The 17822-nt window shown below is 30.6% G+C and overlaps 3 protein-coding genes across 5 annotated transcripts; all 3 read right to left on the reverse strand.

Annotated features, from left to right (window-relative positions):
- Positions 1 to 809: 809 nt before the first annotated feature.
- LOC113864924 (WEB family protein At5g16730, chloroplastic-like) lies at positions 810 to 4917 on the reverse strand. Of its 3 annotated transcripts, XM_027499165.1 has the most exons (4): positions 4823 to 4898; positions 4584 to 4683; positions 3897 to 4098; positions 810 to 3508 (listed from the first exon to the last, which is right to left on the reverse strand). In XM_027499165.1, exons 2-4 carry the CDS (start codon positions 4598 to 4600, stop codon positions 1193 to 1195), a joined length of 2535 nt encoding a protein of 844 aa, XP_027354966.1. In that variant the 5' UTR covers positions 4601 to 4683; positions 4823 to 4898; the 3' UTR covers positions 810 to 1192. The 3 variants fall into 3 exon arrangements, with proteins under 3 accessions (XP_027354966.1, XP_027354967.1, XP_027354965.1); XM_027499166.1 differs by having other exon boundaries at positions 810 to 3502; positions 4584 to 4917; XM_027499164.1 differs by having other exon boundaries at positions 4584 to 4917.
- A 5756-nt stretch (positions 4918 to 10673) lies between these two features.
- Positions 10674 to 12491, reverse strand: LOC113865757. The gene is made up of 2 exons (XM_027500495.1): positions 12292 to 12491; positions 10674 to 10928 (listed from the first exon to the last, which is right to left on the reverse strand). Exons 1-2 carry the CDS (start codon positions 12426 to 12428, stop codon positions 10805 to 10807), a joined length of 261 nt encoding a protein of 86 aa, XP_027356296.1. The 5' UTR covers positions 12429 to 12491; the 3' UTR covers positions 10674 to 10804.
- Positions 12492 to 13748: 1257 nt separating this feature from the next.
- LOC113865463 lies at positions 13749 to 16919 on the reverse strand. Its single transcript, XM_027500036.1, has 5 exons — positions 16460 to 16919; positions 16215 to 16265; positions 15328 to 15461; positions 14589 to 14689; positions 13749 to 14128 (listed from the first exon to the last, which is right to left on the reverse strand). Exons 1-5 carry the CDS (start codon positions 16799 to 16801, stop codon positions 13959 to 13961), a joined length of 798 nt encoding a protein of 265 aa, XP_027355837.1. The 5' UTR covers positions 16802 to 16919; the 3' UTR covers positions 13749 to 13958.
- Positions 16920 to 17822: the final 903 nt, after the last annotated feature.

The following is a 17822-nucleotide window of genomic DNA, read 5'->3' on the forward strand; positions in this document are numbered from 1 at the left end:
TTATAAATAGTTTTACTTCCTTCATTTATCTAATGAGGGAGAAATATGTTCATAAATTATATCAATTGTTAATGGCTATAATTTTTTTCTTAAAATATCATTACTATTTAATTGAACACAAATACCATTATTATAATGGAATTCTGATAATTATTTATCTTTTATTTTAAAAATTAAAAAATATACAATTACATAACGCTTATCAAAATATTTGCATATAATTAAAATGTAGATATATTGAAGTTACTTGTTCCTTTTGTGTGTTTCCTTCCCCGCCTCTCAATCGAAAAATGGCAACTAACAATAAATAAATAAGAGGATAATATTTTAAAAAGAGAGAAAAAAAAATTAATCACACTGTTTCTTTACTGAGAGACAAGAAAGAAGAAAGGACACTAGGACATGTGATTTCAATCCTTTTTATTGGATGGAGAAACGTAAGGTAGACAGTTTTTATTGTTCTCTTTCTATTAAACATATGCATGAAAAAAGAAAGCAACTAAAAAAAGGAACAATATCGATATACTAAAAACACTAATTGACGACGTTCATTGTTGCTTTTAATTTTAAGATATCTGATTAATTGCTTTCAACAGTTTTAAAAATAATAACAATAATATTTTTTGTTTGACGCTAATCTAATTAGAAGGATCTTATAAAAAGAATCAAAATAAATCTCTTAAAAGATTAAAAATTAAACATTTCATTTAAAAGACCATATTTTATTAAGAAAATATTAATATTACATTGATAGGGCCATTACAAGTAGAATCAACATTTAAGGCTTCGAACAACATTGTAATGCAAATGCATTAAATGGTCATTAATTATATGTTAAAAGGAAGTCCCAAATGAATGTCAGAACTGAAATATGGAAAATTTTGTCTAGACTTTCATTTGAATTGGGAAGACATAAAAATACAATCCAACTTGCCACTTCTTTCGACAAATCTAGATAGGAGGGCAAGGGGCATGCCATGAGCACAAATAAAGGGGAAAAATGTTTCATTTGCATCATATAATTTGCTACTAACATGGAGAGCCACAACCCAAATGAACTAGTTAAAATCCTAAACAATATTACAAGCCTTGACAACCATTAAAGACCCTATTCTGAGAAGCAAAAATCATAAAGCAAACATGTGCAAACAATTGAATGAGCAATAATGTATCTCAAAGTTGAATAATGTTACTATTTATGGTTGCTAGCCCCCTTTTTCTTGAGCAGGCTTCCAAACTTTCCAAGCAAAGGCTTCTTCTTTTTCTTCAATTGTTGCTGTTTTGATGGTGAGCTCCCACCATCATCAATGTTCTCTGTTAAAGAGCCTCCATTTATCTTATCAAAGCTCTCACCACCTTCTATCTTTGAGTCAACTTCCTCTTCCAATGATTCAGGCTCTGCTTCTCTCTCTGGAGAGAACTCCTTTTTCTCTATCTTGCAGCTTTCCCACATTTTAAATGCAACTTCTGCAGAATCATCCTTTTCTTTCCTCTCATCTTCCTTCAGTTTTCCATTCACATCATCAGGTTTTGGAGATTCGATTTTTTCAGCCTCTTCATTCAAGAGAATATTATGTTCTTCCCGTGAGCTTTGTTGTCCCTCCTCCTGATTGACTTCAAGTTCCACCTTTGAAATATCCTCCGCTCCATGTCCATTCTCTTCAGAAAATTCAACTACTTTAGGAAGCAAATCATAGTCCTTCTCACTGTCTGTAAGGTCTCCATTTTCCTCAGTGTGGTTTCTGGTTGTAGCTTCTTCCAGCAACTTAGATAACTCCTCCACCTTCTTAAAAGAATCAGCTTCCCTAGCTCGGAGTTCATCATTTTCTTGAAACATATTCTGCAATTCATTTTCTTTATCCAATAAGCTCTCCTTCAATTTCATGTTCTCAGCTGTTACTTCCTTAAGAGCTTCCTGCAGTTGGATCGCCTCAGCCTCAACTTCCTTCAGATTTTCCTTCAACTGAGCTTCTTCCTCTCTGTTGGCATTCGCTTCTTCCTCGGTTTCTTTAAGCAAATACACTAATCTTTTTATTTCTTTTTCAAGGGACACATTTTCTTCTTCATTTTTCTTTAAGCAGTTGACTAGATGAAGTTCTCTCTGCTCCCAATCTGCTTTGGAGTTCTCAAAGACATTCTTAGAATTTTCAATACTACATACAAGAACATCAATCTCGTGCCGTGCATCATCAAGCATGGACTCATATTTTTCATTAGTGGCTTTTAGGACTAACTTTAAATCTTCAATCTGGGTATCATAGCTTTCACGATCAGCCTGGATGTTTAGTAGATTTTCTTTGGCTTCTCTAGCTTCTGCAGATACTTCATGTAATGCAGAAGCTAAGCTTTCCATTGCCTTTTTACTCTTTTCTTCTTCATCCCTAGAATTCTCCAATTCATTGATAAGTTTGTTTTTCTCTTCTAATAGGTCCTGCACACTTGAAGCTGCAAGCTTCTCATTGTTCAAAGCTTGGACTTTCTCTTCCCTAACTGTCTCAAGTTCAGATTTCAGAGACTCAACTTTCTTTGAATTTTCAAGACTTTCTTCCTTAGCCATAAGAAGTTGACGTTCTGAATCCTCAAGATCTGTTCTTTGTCTCCTAATTTTCATTTCTAATAAACCCACCTTCTCTTTAAGAGTAGCAATTTCAGATTTTGCTTCATGGAACAAATCATTGTTTCCTTCTAGCTGTTTCATTACAGATTCCAAAGATTCTGATGCAGATCTCTCCATCTTGTTTGCTTCTTCAACCTTCATTTCTAGTTCCTCAACCTTCTTATGCCACTCCTCTAGCAGGCTACGTGCATAAGATTCGGCCATCTTTGAGGCTTCAAGCTCCACATTAAGTTGTTCAATAGAAGTTTCTTTCTCAGTCAACTTCTCATCATAACCCTTTGCCTTTTCAAGTTCTTGCTTGAGAGCTTCTATCTCCGTTTTCAGCTTCAATACAAGTTTATTTTCACTAGCCTCGGTTTCCAGTTTTGAATCTAGTAAGGCCTTCAACCGGGTCAGTTCAGCAGAAAAGAACTCTGCTTTCTCTGCATGAATCTCGGCAATTTTAGTTGCATCATCAGCATGATTCAGTGCCTGGTTCTTTGCATCACTAGTCATGGCAAGTTCTTGTTTAAGCCGCTGAAGCTCCTGAGTGGTGGAGAGAAGAGCAGCCACATCCAGAGCATGTTGGTTCTTCACACTCTCGATCTCTTTTTGCCATTCTTCTTCCTTCTTCTTCACTGTTTCAATTCCTGCCTGTTCCAATTCAACAGCTCGGAATTTCTCAATCTCAGAATCCTCCTCAGCCCGTTTTTGAGCCACCAATGCTTCCCTGAGTTTCTCATTTGCTTCCTCAGCCGCTCTCTGCACTGTTTTCAACTCTTCAATTGCTTTTACCTTCTCCTTCTCAGCCTGAATGAGCTGTTCCTTTGCTTTCTTTAGATCTTCTTGAACAACATTCAATTGGTTCTGCAACTCTGAACCCTTTGCAGTTCTTGGGGGCTGTTTCTGATTTTGACAAAACCAAGGAACACATTAGCACAGATCAGAATTCAGAATACAGATGCCCTTGAAAGGAAAGTAGATTAAACAAAATATTTTTCTGTATCCAGAATGAATAAACATCTCCAGCAGTTTCCAACCAAACACTAGAAATCTCAGAATAAAGGGTAAGTCACGCTGCATTATCTAAAGTTTTAAGTCCCAAGCAAAATTTGTCAAATAATTAGCAATAACTGACAGAGTCATGCATCCTCAAGAAAAAAGCTTCAAATGCTTCATCAAAAAATTAGAAATGAAAATGAAGAAGAAAGCAGTTCAAGTGCAGCCATTTGGTAACAAAGAAAACATGACTGAAATCTCAAAGAAAGAGAAAGGACAATAAGTGCAATCCAAAACTTACATCAGGTGGGGTGGAGGCAGGTCTTGGCGATTTCCGTTCGACAGTGGGCTTCGAATTCACCGACCGTGGCGATCGTTCGACAGAATGGCGCGAGTTTTGCAAAGGTGATGGCGATTCAGATTCTGATTTGGACACTGCTTTGCTAACTTTGGCTCTTGGAGTTGCCAGTGATGCTTTGTTGGGATTTTCAGATAGATTGGATCTATTAAATTCACAATGTCAATAGCAGATCAATTATGCATTAAATGTAACACTCGACACAAGAAAACAAATTGCAGTGGCCCTATGCAATCAGATAAATGGATCTAAGCCACAAGAAAGCAATTCTTATTCCAAATTCAGCGTCCAGAAGCATTGGCAACCAAACACATAAACCAGCAAGTAAAAATTAGGATCAGAACAGCAATAGTGTTATGCAATCAACAATGTATGACAACCCTGAGTGCCTGGCCTAACATTATTGTACAAGATCAAAACGTCATAACACCGAAGTTTCAACCGATGAACACAAGAGAGACAAACATAAATCTGAAAGTTAGAAAATTTAGGAGAAAATGCCACAATAGCATGTCACAATTACCAGATCAAACAAAAACAATAAAAGCAAAACAGTGCATAAAAGTAACTGAAATGAAGAAACCCAAATCAGATCTTCACAGGACAGTCATGTAACAGTCACTAACTTACCTAGATTTTGAAGCCATGGTGGGGGAAGTTATCTGAGTAACAATAAAAACCAAAAAAGGTGATGCCTTTGCAGAATTGGGAATGCTAGAATTCTGACATTCTGTAAGAAAGAAGAAAGGCAACAAATTAAGGATCAAAGTAATTTCCAGATTTTCATTTTAGTTGCTGAGAGAGGAAGAAAAAAAATGGATGTTTGCATAACTTCTCTCTCTCTCTCTCCCCCTCTCTTTCTCACACACAATATTTATTGTTAACCGTTTTTTCCTCTCTGGACTGGTCTCAGTGATGTGTATAGTAGTGTTGAGGTGCAATCATGAATGGACAAAAGTAACCCTCTTATAGATTCTCTTTTTCTATGCCATCTGTAAATTTTTCAGACACCTGTTAAGCTGCTCAAATGAGGGATTTTCCTCTCTATTCTCACTTTTTTATTGGGTGAAAGTTTATCCATTCAATTGGCAAACCAAAATGGTTATGTGAATTTAATTTCAAAAATAAAAAGAAAGCAATAAACGGTGTTGACATTGGTAACCCCCACATACATTAGCTTATAAATTTAACAATTTATATTCTCATCCAAATCATTGTTAATGTTCTACACTCTAGACGTTATAGCACATAACAATCATTATCCAATTTTCTCACTTTTTTTGGGGGCTAAACATTGTGAATGTGTGTTATGGAAGGAATAGAGTAGTTATCATTGGTTTTACTGTGAATAACGAAAACATGTAGCTGGTTTACGCAAAATGGTGCAATAAACAAAATTGGTTTAATCCAACTCAATTTGCCAAGGGATCAACTTCGGTATGGTGAGAAGCTGACTAGCAACCAACAAAATTTTCCTTTATCTTGCGGATGTGGCAATACAGATTGGAATTAAATGTGTTTATATGATGAAGGATGATAATTAAGTTTAGTGTCTCAAGTACTTTTTTTTTCTTAATTAAAATTAGTATTCACTTAAATCTTCATTATTTATGTTGTTGAAGTAAAATTTTGATTAAAAAATAACACTAAAAACATTTAAGCTATTGTATTTAAGTTATTTTTTTTAAAAAGTACATTAAGACAACAGCTAAGAAATTAAAAAAATAATGTTTAAGATAATTAATATATGTTGTCGTAATTTCTAATGAAAATGACTTATTTGTTAATTCATCAATCATTCACCAACAAGACAATCTTTAGCAAAATCAATTTAAAAATTGGTAGAAGATGAAAGTGATCAAATAAGTGATGGCAACTTCACTCCACATGTATGGACAACTATTTAGTCATACGTGTTTCTAATTGTAAACGTCAAGTTTTGCATATAACTTAATTTGGAACATATTCCGTATGATGGATGAAAGATAGGACTCAATTTGTCGCATTCTCCTTTTGTTGTTTCCCCCTTAACTTTAGAGGATTTGTGAAGTGAGACAAGAGCACTATAAGTTTGAATCCTTCCTATTAATCTTTTGTTTTTATATTAAAAGTTGGTAAGAGCAAACTTAATTAGTTTAAATGGTTTTAAAAAGCTTCTTCGTATGTTGTTGATATGATGATTATTTGGTTAAAAAGCACTTTTAAGTTTGTCGGTGATGATTCTATTCAAGTTAATTAATTTTATCAAGATTTTAAATTAAATGTCTTAATTTGAAGTCATCAAACTAATTACGCGTTGGTAGATGCCTATGAATATCCTCATTTTGAATGCTTCAGAATTAAACTTACAGTATAACATCATATATATTTTCAAATTAAGAAAAGCATGTTGCATGGTTGTCACAATTCTACAGCAAATCTGACAAAATGGTAGCATTCATTACCGAACACCATATTTGGTTGATTATTGTTTACTCCACTAATTAAACGCTGCTGTAACCCCCATCAAATGGGTTTCTATATTCCTAATCAAATTCTTATGAACATATTAGAAATGAATGAATCTATATATCTCAATCTTATTAAAATTAATCAATTATATAATATTCTTAATAATACGAAGCATCTTTACACACACTTCTCCTGCTTTAGATATTTAGATATTAATCTTGCAAGACTAAACATCGAAGACTCAATATTAAGATTGAATATAATTTCAAGTTATATTAGAAATGGATTCAACTTAAGTGAATACTAAAACTTGCATGAAACGTCATTACAATATTTTTGGCAAATTTTTTTGTTTGCAACGAGTGAATTCCCTTCAAAATTTGGGATGCGATAGAATATATTACTTTGCATTGGAATTTTTCTGATTAATTTCTTCATAATCATTTCAAAATCTTTGGCTACATAGATTACTTGATGCACTGTTAGACTATAAAACTAAAATTTTAAGATTATTATTTATTACGATATTTTTTTATAATTTCTTTTAAACGAATATTTTAATTTCTCTTTTTTACAGAGTTAAACATCATATGATCAATCATCTTCATTGGTGCTCTTCGTACTCTTTTTGTATTGTGTCTAATAATTCTTAATTCATTACTTTAGTTTAATCACCTACTTTATACTTTGCGTGTAATATTTTTATTAATTTTTTTCACCATTCTATAAAATAATTTTTAAATACTTAAACTTGAGAATTTTTTATTTTTTTAAATTAAAATTTTTTGAAAATTTAATTTATCCTGCAACATATTTTTTTTTTATAGATAATATGAACCTAATATGATCGAAGTAATTACTCATTCAAAATAATTTTAATACCATAAAAAATATTTATTTTGTTAAGATCATTTATGTGTAGGTATTAAAATAAACTAGTTAGTAGCTTCAGCAATGCATAAACATTTATTTTATTTTAAAAATATATATAATTTAATAATTAAAGAAAAATTATACTTTAATTTTATAAATAATTATATATAATGAAATTTTAAAAAAATAATAATTAAACTCCATAATTACAAATATTATATATAAAATGATAGAGTTAATATAATTATCATAATTTTGTAAAAATAATTTATTTTAAAATAACATTTCTATTACATACTGCCAACAAATTAATTAAATATCAACAATCTATATGTATTAGTAACTATAAATTTAAGATATAAAACTCTTAAAATTAAACATCAAATTTAAAGAAATAGAAAAAAAATTAAAAACACATACTTACAGTAAAATATTTATGAGATTGTTTGGAAAAAGATGGTGAGAAAAAGTATTTAAAAATAATTAAGATTTTATGAAAAACTAAATAAAAGTAACGGAGTTCTGTAGTTTTTGACAAAAAAAAATTATTTTTTACATGAAACTAAATATGAGTAATTGTTGAAAATTTTAGTCGAGAATATTACAAATAATAGATAGATACTATGAATTTATAAATATAAACATAAATATTTATGAAAATTATGTAAGGTAAAAAGAAAAATTTTATAAATATAAATATAAGTATAAGTATTTAAAAAATTTAAAAATTTATGTAAAATAATAAAAAAATTTAAATATAAAATATGTATTTTTATATAAAATAATAAATTTAAGTAATAAATTTATTTTCAAATTTATAATAAAATTAAAAATATATAATTGACACGTTATTTTCAATCAATCTTATTAAAAAAATTATACATAATTAACTTTTAAATAAAATAAGTTCACTAGATATTTCACTTTCATAATATTTTAAACTCATTTTAAATTAAAATTAAAATTTACTTTGGCATTCTCTGATTCTTCCTAATGATCCGTACGAAATTGGAGCTGAGTCGTTCATTGATTTCCCAAAGAGCACATTAATTGATCGATTGAGTCGTATATTTGATACGAAAATAAAAATTGATAGGTTAGGAGTCGTTGTTCGCATACCATCCACATGACCACTCACATGACCTGTCTCAACCAATAATGCTTATTGCGTTATGTGGTAACTTCTCTCTTCTGCCTTGTTGACCCCATCATTAACTCATCAAAGCAACGCAATTATTATTTAACATATTAAAATATCATATCAAATGTACTCAAAGAGACTGTCACGTATCATTAACACGTACAACGTTTTTGCTTTCAACAGTAATAGAAGTAAACTAGACTAGGTTAAAACTTAAACTTCACTTCTTATTTGGTATAATTTTTTATTAAATTTAATTTTATTTTAAAAGGTTATTAAACAATTTAAATAGATATATCTCTATCAAGACTATAAGACTTATATATAAATAAATCATAAAAAAGTAGTTCACTACTTTAAATATTTATAATAAAATTATATGTTTTTATTTATTTTTTAAATTATGTTTAATTTAAATAAATCAATCACTAAACATGCAACAAAAATAATTGAGTAAACAACACTTCATAGATCATTAAGCAAATCTAGTAATATAAAGTTTCACATTTTAAATTAACAAATATAATATAATTAAATAAATTTTAAACTTAAAATTAATAAATATAACAAACAAAAATTTAAAATACATAAATAATAATGTTGTTTTAAAATAAAAAAATAAAGATATTAATAAAAAAAATGCACCAAACAATACTATTTACGTAGTAGGAATACTTTCTCTTAGAAGATACATAATAAGAATACTCTCAAATTCTAACCAAAAAAAAAATTAATTTAAGATTTTATTTAATTTAAAATTTAATTTAATTTATTTAATATAATATTATATTATAATTTTTATATAAAATTATTTAATATATTATTATAAATTTGATTAATCTTAAAGAGGTCAAGAAAAAGTTAGGTTGTAAACCTTTTTTAGACAGTTTTATCTATTTCCACGCATGTTTTATACACAGAATGATGCTAAAGACGTTGTTGACACTTATGTAATAGTTATTATTTTAGAGTACTTCAACAGAATTGTGCTTTGTTCATTGTGAGAAAAATTACATTACTGACTAGTTGCTCATTATTTTTTTAGGATGTCAGTGAGCTGCTTCTTATAAATAGCTTCTTTTCTTTGTCTATGTAGTTTGTCTTTTATTTTTATTTTTTTATAAAAAAACTTAAACGCTTATATCATTTAATAAATATTCATATAATGTAAAATTAATTAATTCAAATGTTAATTTAAAGATTATTATAAGAGATTTATTTTATAAAATTATTAAATATTTTATCAAATTACTTTAGTTTAAAAGATAAAGTAATTTGAATTAATTATAAATATATAATTTTGCATTGTTATTAAATAATATAGAAATACAAATTTGACCGAACGAAGCTACATTCGGGTATAAAATGTATTTATTATACATGAGAAGTTACAAAGCTGGGAAGTTTGGGACAACTGGCAAGCACATGGGGAGGGGTATGAAAATGAAAATGGCAAAAAAGGGTTCAGGTTTGCAGATTCAGATTGACCCAACGACAGACAGCAAACACGTAACATCATCATTCTGAGGTGGGGAGCATGTTGTGTTGTTTGTTTCAGCTTAGGCCTCTCCCTCCCCAGTCCTTTAAATGAATAATACAACACATGGAATAGGTAATATTTATTTCCCTTTTGCCACCCTTCTCAAACCACTTTCATTTTTACTTTAATTAACTAGACCACGCCAACGCCACTCATGACAAACAAACACGTTAGTTGGTTGTTTTGCTGCAGTTCCTTTCATTAATGATCGCCCGTAAGATTTCGTCACATGCCAAAATGTCAGACCAATTCCCCATTTTATTCTTCTGTTTGTTTGTTTTTTTTTGGTAGATCTCAAACTTCTGGGCCTGGCTGAACAGTTTCTTAACTTCGTTTTGTGAAACCAAATTGTCACAAACCTTTTCCTTTCTTTTTGACTAAAGTGCCCATAACCCACTTACTGGAATTGGTAAAATTTGAACCCCATTACTGAAAATAGTTTCTTGCATTTTAGCCTTCTTATATAAGTAGTATAAATTTAAACCATGTCTTATTATTAGAGTCAATTTTTGTCATAATATTCAACTGACTAAAGAGTTGCAGAACAGGTAACAGTATGGATGACCTATATATATAGCCTATTGGTAAATTGAATTAGTTGAACAAAGAATGAAGGGTGCCACTAGATATGTCTAGGAATAATCCATGGGTTAAAAATAATATGAAAATCATTTACTCATAATGAACACATGCAGATGAAGAAGTTAAGAAAACATGATCATCAAACTTTCAGGCTGTGAATAACAAAGTATAGATGAAGAATTTGGAAATCATATACAATGGTGAAAAAGAGGCTAGTATGATAGTGGATTGTCCAATACTATGTGATAGATGTGAGATATTACATCAGTCTTCGTCATAAGAGACATGAAAATTGGTAGTGCAGCCAGAAGCTTCAGGGTCTTCAGCCCCACAACAGTCATAGAATTTAGCAGCATAGGGCGGATCATCTGGGCCCAATTCGTAGTACCTTCGTAATTAACAAAAAAATGTAATAGATAAATGATTTGTGCCCAACATTCAACTTAAACAAAAAAACAAAAATACAGGTCAACGGACAGACTTACACCTGATGAGGTGAAGCTAACCCTAAGATCTGATCAGCTTAAAACTTCATTCCTAAAATAATAGGCCCCTTGCCTTGGAGGATAAAAATAAAAAATTTAAAACTATATCCACAATTCTTCATTTATGTTAATTCTATGCAACGTACATGTAAACATCCTCCAACACAGTTCTCCATGGAATCCATGCATAACATTGGCATACTATGCTATACCTAATTTAAAGTCTTTTGGTGTAAGATTTAGATTTTTTTTTCCTCTTCTGGCCATGAGCCTGATTTGAGTGATTGAGCTAAAACACAAATAAGAACATAATGAATAAATGGTCATAGCTTCGCACAGTCTATCAAGTTACAAAACTTCACCTTTGGATCAGCGAAAGAACATGTAATCACAAAACTTTATCCTACAGAGCATGTCTGACATGTTAATCCTCTAATGCTTTGAGGCTATAACTGGGAAACTTGGGAGATCAACAGATTTTGACAACTAAAGAAACACCTTAAAAAGAGAGCATTAGGAACTCCGACAACAAACTGGATCCAAGAATTAGTTATGTTCTTGGAGATATTGTCCTTTTTGTCAGGAAATTTGTAAAGACTTTTGGATAGTGAATACGGCAACGACATCATGTTAAAGGGAAATATATCAAAAACTTTATCAGTGAAACTGAAACCTAGTATTGACTATTACGATAAACGCAGGAAAGTAGTGAAACAGTAATTCTTAGTTTCTTACAGCTAAATGGTATCTTAAAGGATTGGTATAACAACAACAAAAACTAAGGGCCAGATTGGATAGCACCTATACCACCGATCCAACAGAATTGAAAAATATTTCTCTCTCACATAACTAGCATTGGAATGAGTGTAAACTTCCTTTATGGAAGTTATACAAACAGGTATCAAGTGGAGTGGGGTACATGAAGCAGACACTGTGATAGTGTTGTATTGTAAAACTGAAACAAATGAGCGTATCCTTAAAAGTAACGAGGCTCTGCTTATCCTATACTTGCACTAAAGGCAATAAGACTTCCAATTTAGAGCTGGCAATAAAACAAACCACAAAACGGCCACAAATATCATGGCATGACACAAATCATATTCCCAAATAAATATTTGGAGAATAATAACAGTAGAAATATATCTATCTATGCTCCCCTATCAATGCTACTCTAATCATGTAGCATGTGCGTCTGATTTAAAATTTTAAGCAGCTTAGGATTTGATTTAGCGAGAAATATAGAAAAGAGGAAAGGAGGTAGGGCACCTCTTTTGGTCGTCGTGACGGCGACAAACGAAGAAGGAAGTGTGGAAACGGCAAGATGTTGAAGTATTAGAGGCCGTATTATAGCTTTGTTTGCACCGCTTGCAAATCTTTTCCGATTGCTTCTCACTTTTCTCCATCTTCCTCCCACCCCCCAACCTCTCTCTCTCCCTTCTGATCTCTTCTTCACTTCACACAATGTTCAAAATCCATTATCATTTTTCTAGCACTTTTTCTTAAAGATTTTTATATTTTTCTAACAGTTGAAATTTATTAAAAATAATAAAAATATAAAAATGATTAATAAATTAAGAATTTTATTAATATAACTCTTAAACCTAAAGATAAACAGTTAATAATAATAAAATTTTATAAGAAAAAGTATTTATTATATTTTTATAATTTTAATTATAATAATTATATATTTTTTTATAATTTTTTTATTTGTGAATATTTAAATTCACTAAGATTGAGATTAATAAAACTCATAAATTAAAATTAATAAAAAAATATATTTATATAATTTTTAAATTTTTTTAAAAAAGTATATTAATTATTTTTCATTTTTTTATAACAAGGCAGGAGTATATACTAGTAAAATATTTTAATAATACTTTTAAAGTGACAGCTAAAATTATTAAAATTATAAAAATAAATTATAAATATATAAAAATTAGTATTATTAAAGTATATGTTAAAGATCTGAACTATTTTTTTTTAATACATCTAACAATCTAAAAAGTTTACTTATTCATACACCAGTTTTTTTGTTAATTCAAGTTAGTATAAGTTTACATTTAATTTTTTTTATATAATTAATGTATAACTTTTTACTTGAATTTAGTCTTTTAAAATTATAATAGAGTCCTTTAAATTTTTTTTTCTATAATTAAGTTTCAATGAATTTTGCTTTATTTAAATTCATACCTATTTAAAATTAATATTTATGATATTTAAATTTTTATATAATAAATATTTACTGTATATTTCAATTAATAATTTAATAAAATAACCATAAGCAATATGTTTATAATGGAATATTAGAGTAAATTTTTTAGTACAAAAAAGCGATTTAAATATATTCATAATATTATAAAATATAATAAAAAGACTAATCAATATCAATGATTTGACGAATGTTTGAATTTACTTTAAACAAATCTTCTATAACTAAATTTACAGTAAGTAATGTGTGTTTTTTTTAACCAAAGGGCGCAAAGGCCCAGCAAACTATAAACTTTGTTCCTTATTACAGAGGTTATTACAATAATCTGAAAAAGAAAAATTGAAATGAATGGCATTACCCACCAAAACACTAATCTTAGATGCGTCATAAACTTCCCCAATGTAAGCATTGGGGGATCAAATTTCATGTTAGTAAAGAGAAAAAGTTTGGCGCTTTTGTTCGGCAAGGTCATGGTCTCAGCAAGATAATAATGAGTACGACAATTCTTAAAAGGGCTTGTTATTGTAAATGCCAACTGGGTACATTTATAGATTCACTTTCACAAAATAGTAAGCCGTGTAATAAGGTCGTGCCTATATATTCAAATTTTGACATAATTTTCTGTTCAATTTACAGTATCCTCCTACACTATGTTTGGATCGGGGCATTGAGCAAATGGAATATTCACACAGCTGAATCATTTTAATTGAACTCAACAGATTTTTCAAATGTAAGTTTCGTCGTCATCGTATTCTGCTGTGCCTTGCCTTCCTGAAATGATGTTCAACAAGCTCTTTGTGGCTCGGCCAACTGCTCTGGAAGTCTTTCTGGCAGCTCCAGCAACAGCAGGTTGCAAAGAAATTATGGGTAAACTCGCCCTCTCTTGAATCATGGCTGTATCAAACCGAACTATAATCAGACCAACAATAGAAAAAAAGACAAGATTGCTCGGACAACCGCCCCATTGATCAGTGTCCAAATTCAATGAATGCTCCAATACCGGATATCTTTTGCTTGCTTATTAACTACTTAGTAATTCAATGTTTTAGCTATTAAATGAAATTCAAAGCTCTGTATATGAATCTTTAGGCTGGGAAGAGATTGACGTGTGTGCGTATTATGCAATTGATAACACTCGAGAGTTCTTACAGAAATCATCCTTGATGAAAAACAATCCAACCCTCAAAAGAAAGAATTTGAATAATTACGAGTCTTTGCCTACCCATTTTTTATTTATATGTACATAACTGTGCAGGTAAGTAAAACAGCTGCTAAATCTGTGATTAAGATTAAGTGGGGAAAAATACAAAAATAAAATAAAATAAAGGAATCTCGGAAAACACATTATACATACATATGGTTTGTTGTTGTGCCATTGAACCAATCTGTCGGATTCCAGCTTCTGCTGCTTGCAAAGCTTGAGCTGACTTGTTGACTCCATCTGCTATTTCCTGGCTAATTGCCAAAAAAACAAATGATTTATGATCAAGATATGCAATGTGGTTAAAGCCGACTTTGAAAACCAACTCCTCAAAAGGAAGAATGCTAGCACTCTTCTGACACACTCTTTTCCATACACTATTTTACTATTACGTAAAATTCATTGGGATGATCCAACTTCATAGGGGGTGCGTATTGTTTGGGTATAGCCAATAATAGTGTGAAAGAGTTCATTACTAGCATTTCTTTTCTTAATAAAAGGGCATCTATGTTTTATCATTAGCAGTTGCCAAATGTTTAAAATTTCAAACTTCATTTTAAAGTTTTTTTTTTTTTTGGTTTAGTAATCTTCAAAATTATATAGTATTGTATCAGATTGGAAGGTTCATGTCAACATTTCACATGCATATTAAACAAAGCACTGGATAAACAATCATCACGCGTCTTCTCTTGCATGTCGCAGAAAAGGAATCAGGGCAAGATGAAAAGTATTCCTCAAGGGTCCAATGTATAGGACAGCAGTACAAATAAGTAGTACAAAACATAACTACAATATACAGCTAATAATCTACAAAATAACCAACATTTAGAAAGAAGTGATATATGGAATAGAAAACAGCAACAATGGATTCAAAGCAAGGTATCATTGTTACCTTAGATCACTTAATTCTAGGGTCAGATCACTTATTTCCATCCCCGAAAGCCTTATAGCAGCCATGGTACTAGGGAGCTCCTCACGAGCAGTATCTGCTAGCTTTGAAAGGGATATTGCAGCATTTCTCATTGCCTGAGAAAGATATGGAAATGTACATAACATATGAGTATTTAGAGTCCGTTTAGGTTTAACTATTATCCAAATAAGATAAATTTGGAGATGATATGACTAGATCTGAAAACATGCAGTAAAGTTGGTATAGGCATAGTCAAGTCAAATTCCTACTGAATCAAACAGAAGATGAAGATTTTACACAAAAATAAAATAAAATAAAAACAGAGGCTCAATTTACATTAGATATAGGAAATCCAAGCTTTTGCAAGCTGAAAGATTCATTAAATGGAACATATGTCTCGTAAAGGGATATCTAAATTGGAATATGATTGACCTAGTACTCTTTCCAGACAAAGAGATATCATATGCAGATTCCAAATCCTTTTCCAGTGTTTAACTTACTCACCAAACAGTTAGATTCCTCCTTGGCAAACAAAGCTCCCTCAAACAAATCTATTGTTTGGACAGATATACTAACTACATAGGATTAAAGACAACGCATTGCTACATGTATGTACACCTCAAATTGCTCTCTCTCCAAATGCATGTTCAACTTTTGGCGGTCTGTTTGCAGATATTCTAGAACGAGAACAGTTCAAGGAGTAAAGCATATCTTATAAATGATGCGAGAAAGAAGGAAAAACTAAGGTGTAAGCAAGATCTTAAGATCAATTCTAAAAAATGAAATCCCAAGTTATCACTAAGCCTTACAGAACCTAAAGGAAGCAAATGCAACCTGCTAGAATTACATAATCTGACATATAAACTTACGAATAAAGCGGGAACAGCAGCAAAAACAAGGCTGGTGAAAGCCACTGAAGCCTGTAAAACGATAATCAAAACATAGTTCGTGAGCAGCAATTTTAATTCAAAGCTAAAGGGGAAGAAAAAAAGATAATAATTAACTATAAAAGAAATAGGAACCTAACTTTCAGTTGATGTTCTATAAGAAGATTTACAATGACGATAAGCAACAAAGTAGAAAAATAACAGGAGAAAGAAAAAGAGGGAAATACCGTGCAGGCAATGAAAGCGAGGAGAAAGAAAGCTTGATCACTAAAGCTAAGCTTGGGGAGAGGAGAAACAAAGGAAGGGAATTTGGGGGTTGTGACTTGAGAATGGAAGGTGTCGTTCTTAATGGAAGGAATTGTTGAGTTGGATCCATTGGACGAAGAGAGAGGGGAACAGTATGGAACTAAGCGAGGTGGATTCAAAAGGAAATGGGGGAAAGGGAAAGGGAAAGAGAAAGGGGGTTGTCTGAATCTGAGTGTGAGAAAGATATTGAAAGATTTAGAAGTTGAAGAGTGTGGGAACGCACGGAATGGAGAAGCATGCGTGGTTACCAGAAGAGAATTCATGGCGAATCAATCGATTGGGGGCAGAGAATTGTTAGCAACGCTGCTACACAACCCACCCTTCTCTGTTTTCTTCTCTTACGTCGATTTTTCAGCTCAACAATTCTAAATTATTTTTCGAGAATTAATAACTCGTAATTGAAATTATAGTGCCTTTTGATTGTTGCTATTTAATATCCCAACTAATTTAAAACTCACTTCAATCGATTTATTTCTCACTCACGTCAAAATTAGTTATTCAGACCAGAATAATATTTTAAGACCTGCCTAATATTTATTTTATTCATGGCATTTCCTATAAAACAAAATACTGGCACAATTTTACAATTTTTTATGATAGATTGAAAATATGTTTGATTAAGGTTTGTTTCAAAGAAAGAAGGTTTTGATTATTGTACAACACACACGACTTCAGATTTGAAGAACAAAGGTAGGAGGCGTATATTGATCAAGATTAAGTAACAAATATGTTTAAATTTCATGGGAGGCGAGCAAGATGTAATTATAACAACAATATTTCACCGTTGTTTTTATCTATTTTTATTTTTCACTTTTTAAATATCTTCACTTTTCAAGTTTATATGAATGCTTGTTTTTTTTTTCTTTCTAAATTTAATTATTAATTATTTTTATTGTGTCAATTTTTCATATATTATTAACATTTCTTTCTCGTGTCACCTCTTGACAAAAAAAAATTAATAAATATTTACTTCAATCTTTATAATATACAATTTTACTTAAATTAATCTTTTAAATTTAATATTTTAATTTATAAAATTAGTAATTAATCACGTTAGTTTTTATTATTAAAAACTTTAAATTTTAAATACAAATTGATTTTGTTTTATAATCTTTTAAAAATTTTATTTTTATCCTTGACTTTTAATACTTCAGTTAATAAAGTCTATTTTTCATCTTTTACTTCGTTCTTTTTCCATGACGTTTTCTTCCTTCTTATGACTATCGCTGCAATGATATTCATGCTGCAAAGTGAGAAAGGTGGTTAAGAAATTATGTTTGAGTT

This window comes from Abrus precatorius, unplaced genomic scaffold (assembly GCF_003935025.1).
Source record: "Abrus precatorius isolate BTA unplaced genomic scaffold, Abrus_2018 Scaffold4, whole genome shotgun sequence".
NCBI lineage: Eukaryota > Viridiplantae > Streptophyta > Magnoliopsida > Fabales > Fabaceae > Abrus > Abrus precatorius.

What these genes read in the sequence shown, in the direction of transcription:
- LOC113864924 (XM_027499164.1), bottom strand. An exon ending in CTGCCTCCACCCCACCTGAT is followed by an intron (nt 3,509 to 3,896) that starts GTAAGTTTTGGA and finishes TGGTTTTGTCAA; the next exon opens with AATCAGAAACAGCCCCCAAG.
- LOC113865757 (XM_027500495.1), bottom strand. Translation starts at nt 12,428, where the DNA reads ATGGAGAAAAGTGAGAAGCAATCGGAAAAGATTTGCAAGCGGTGCAAA. An exon ending in CGTCACGACGACCAAAAGAG is followed by an intron (nt 10,929 to 12,291) that starts GTGCCCTACCTC and finishes TTAATTACGAAG; the next exon opens with GTACTACGAATTGGGCCCAG.
- LOC113865463 (XM_027500036.1), bottom strand. Translation starts at nt 16,801, where the DNA reads ATGAATTCTCTTCTGGTAACCACGCATGCTTCTCCATTCCGTGCGTTC. An exon ending in CTGCTGTTCCCGCTTTATTC is followed by an intron (nt 15,462 to 16,214) that starts GTAAGTTTATAT and finishes TATCTTTCTCAG; the next exon opens with GCAATGAGAAATGCTGCAAT. An exon ending in CTAGAATTAAGTGATCTAAG is followed by an intron (nt 14,690 to 15,327) that starts GTAACAATGATA and finishes TTTGGCAATTAG; the next exon opens with CCAGGAAATAGCAGATGGAG.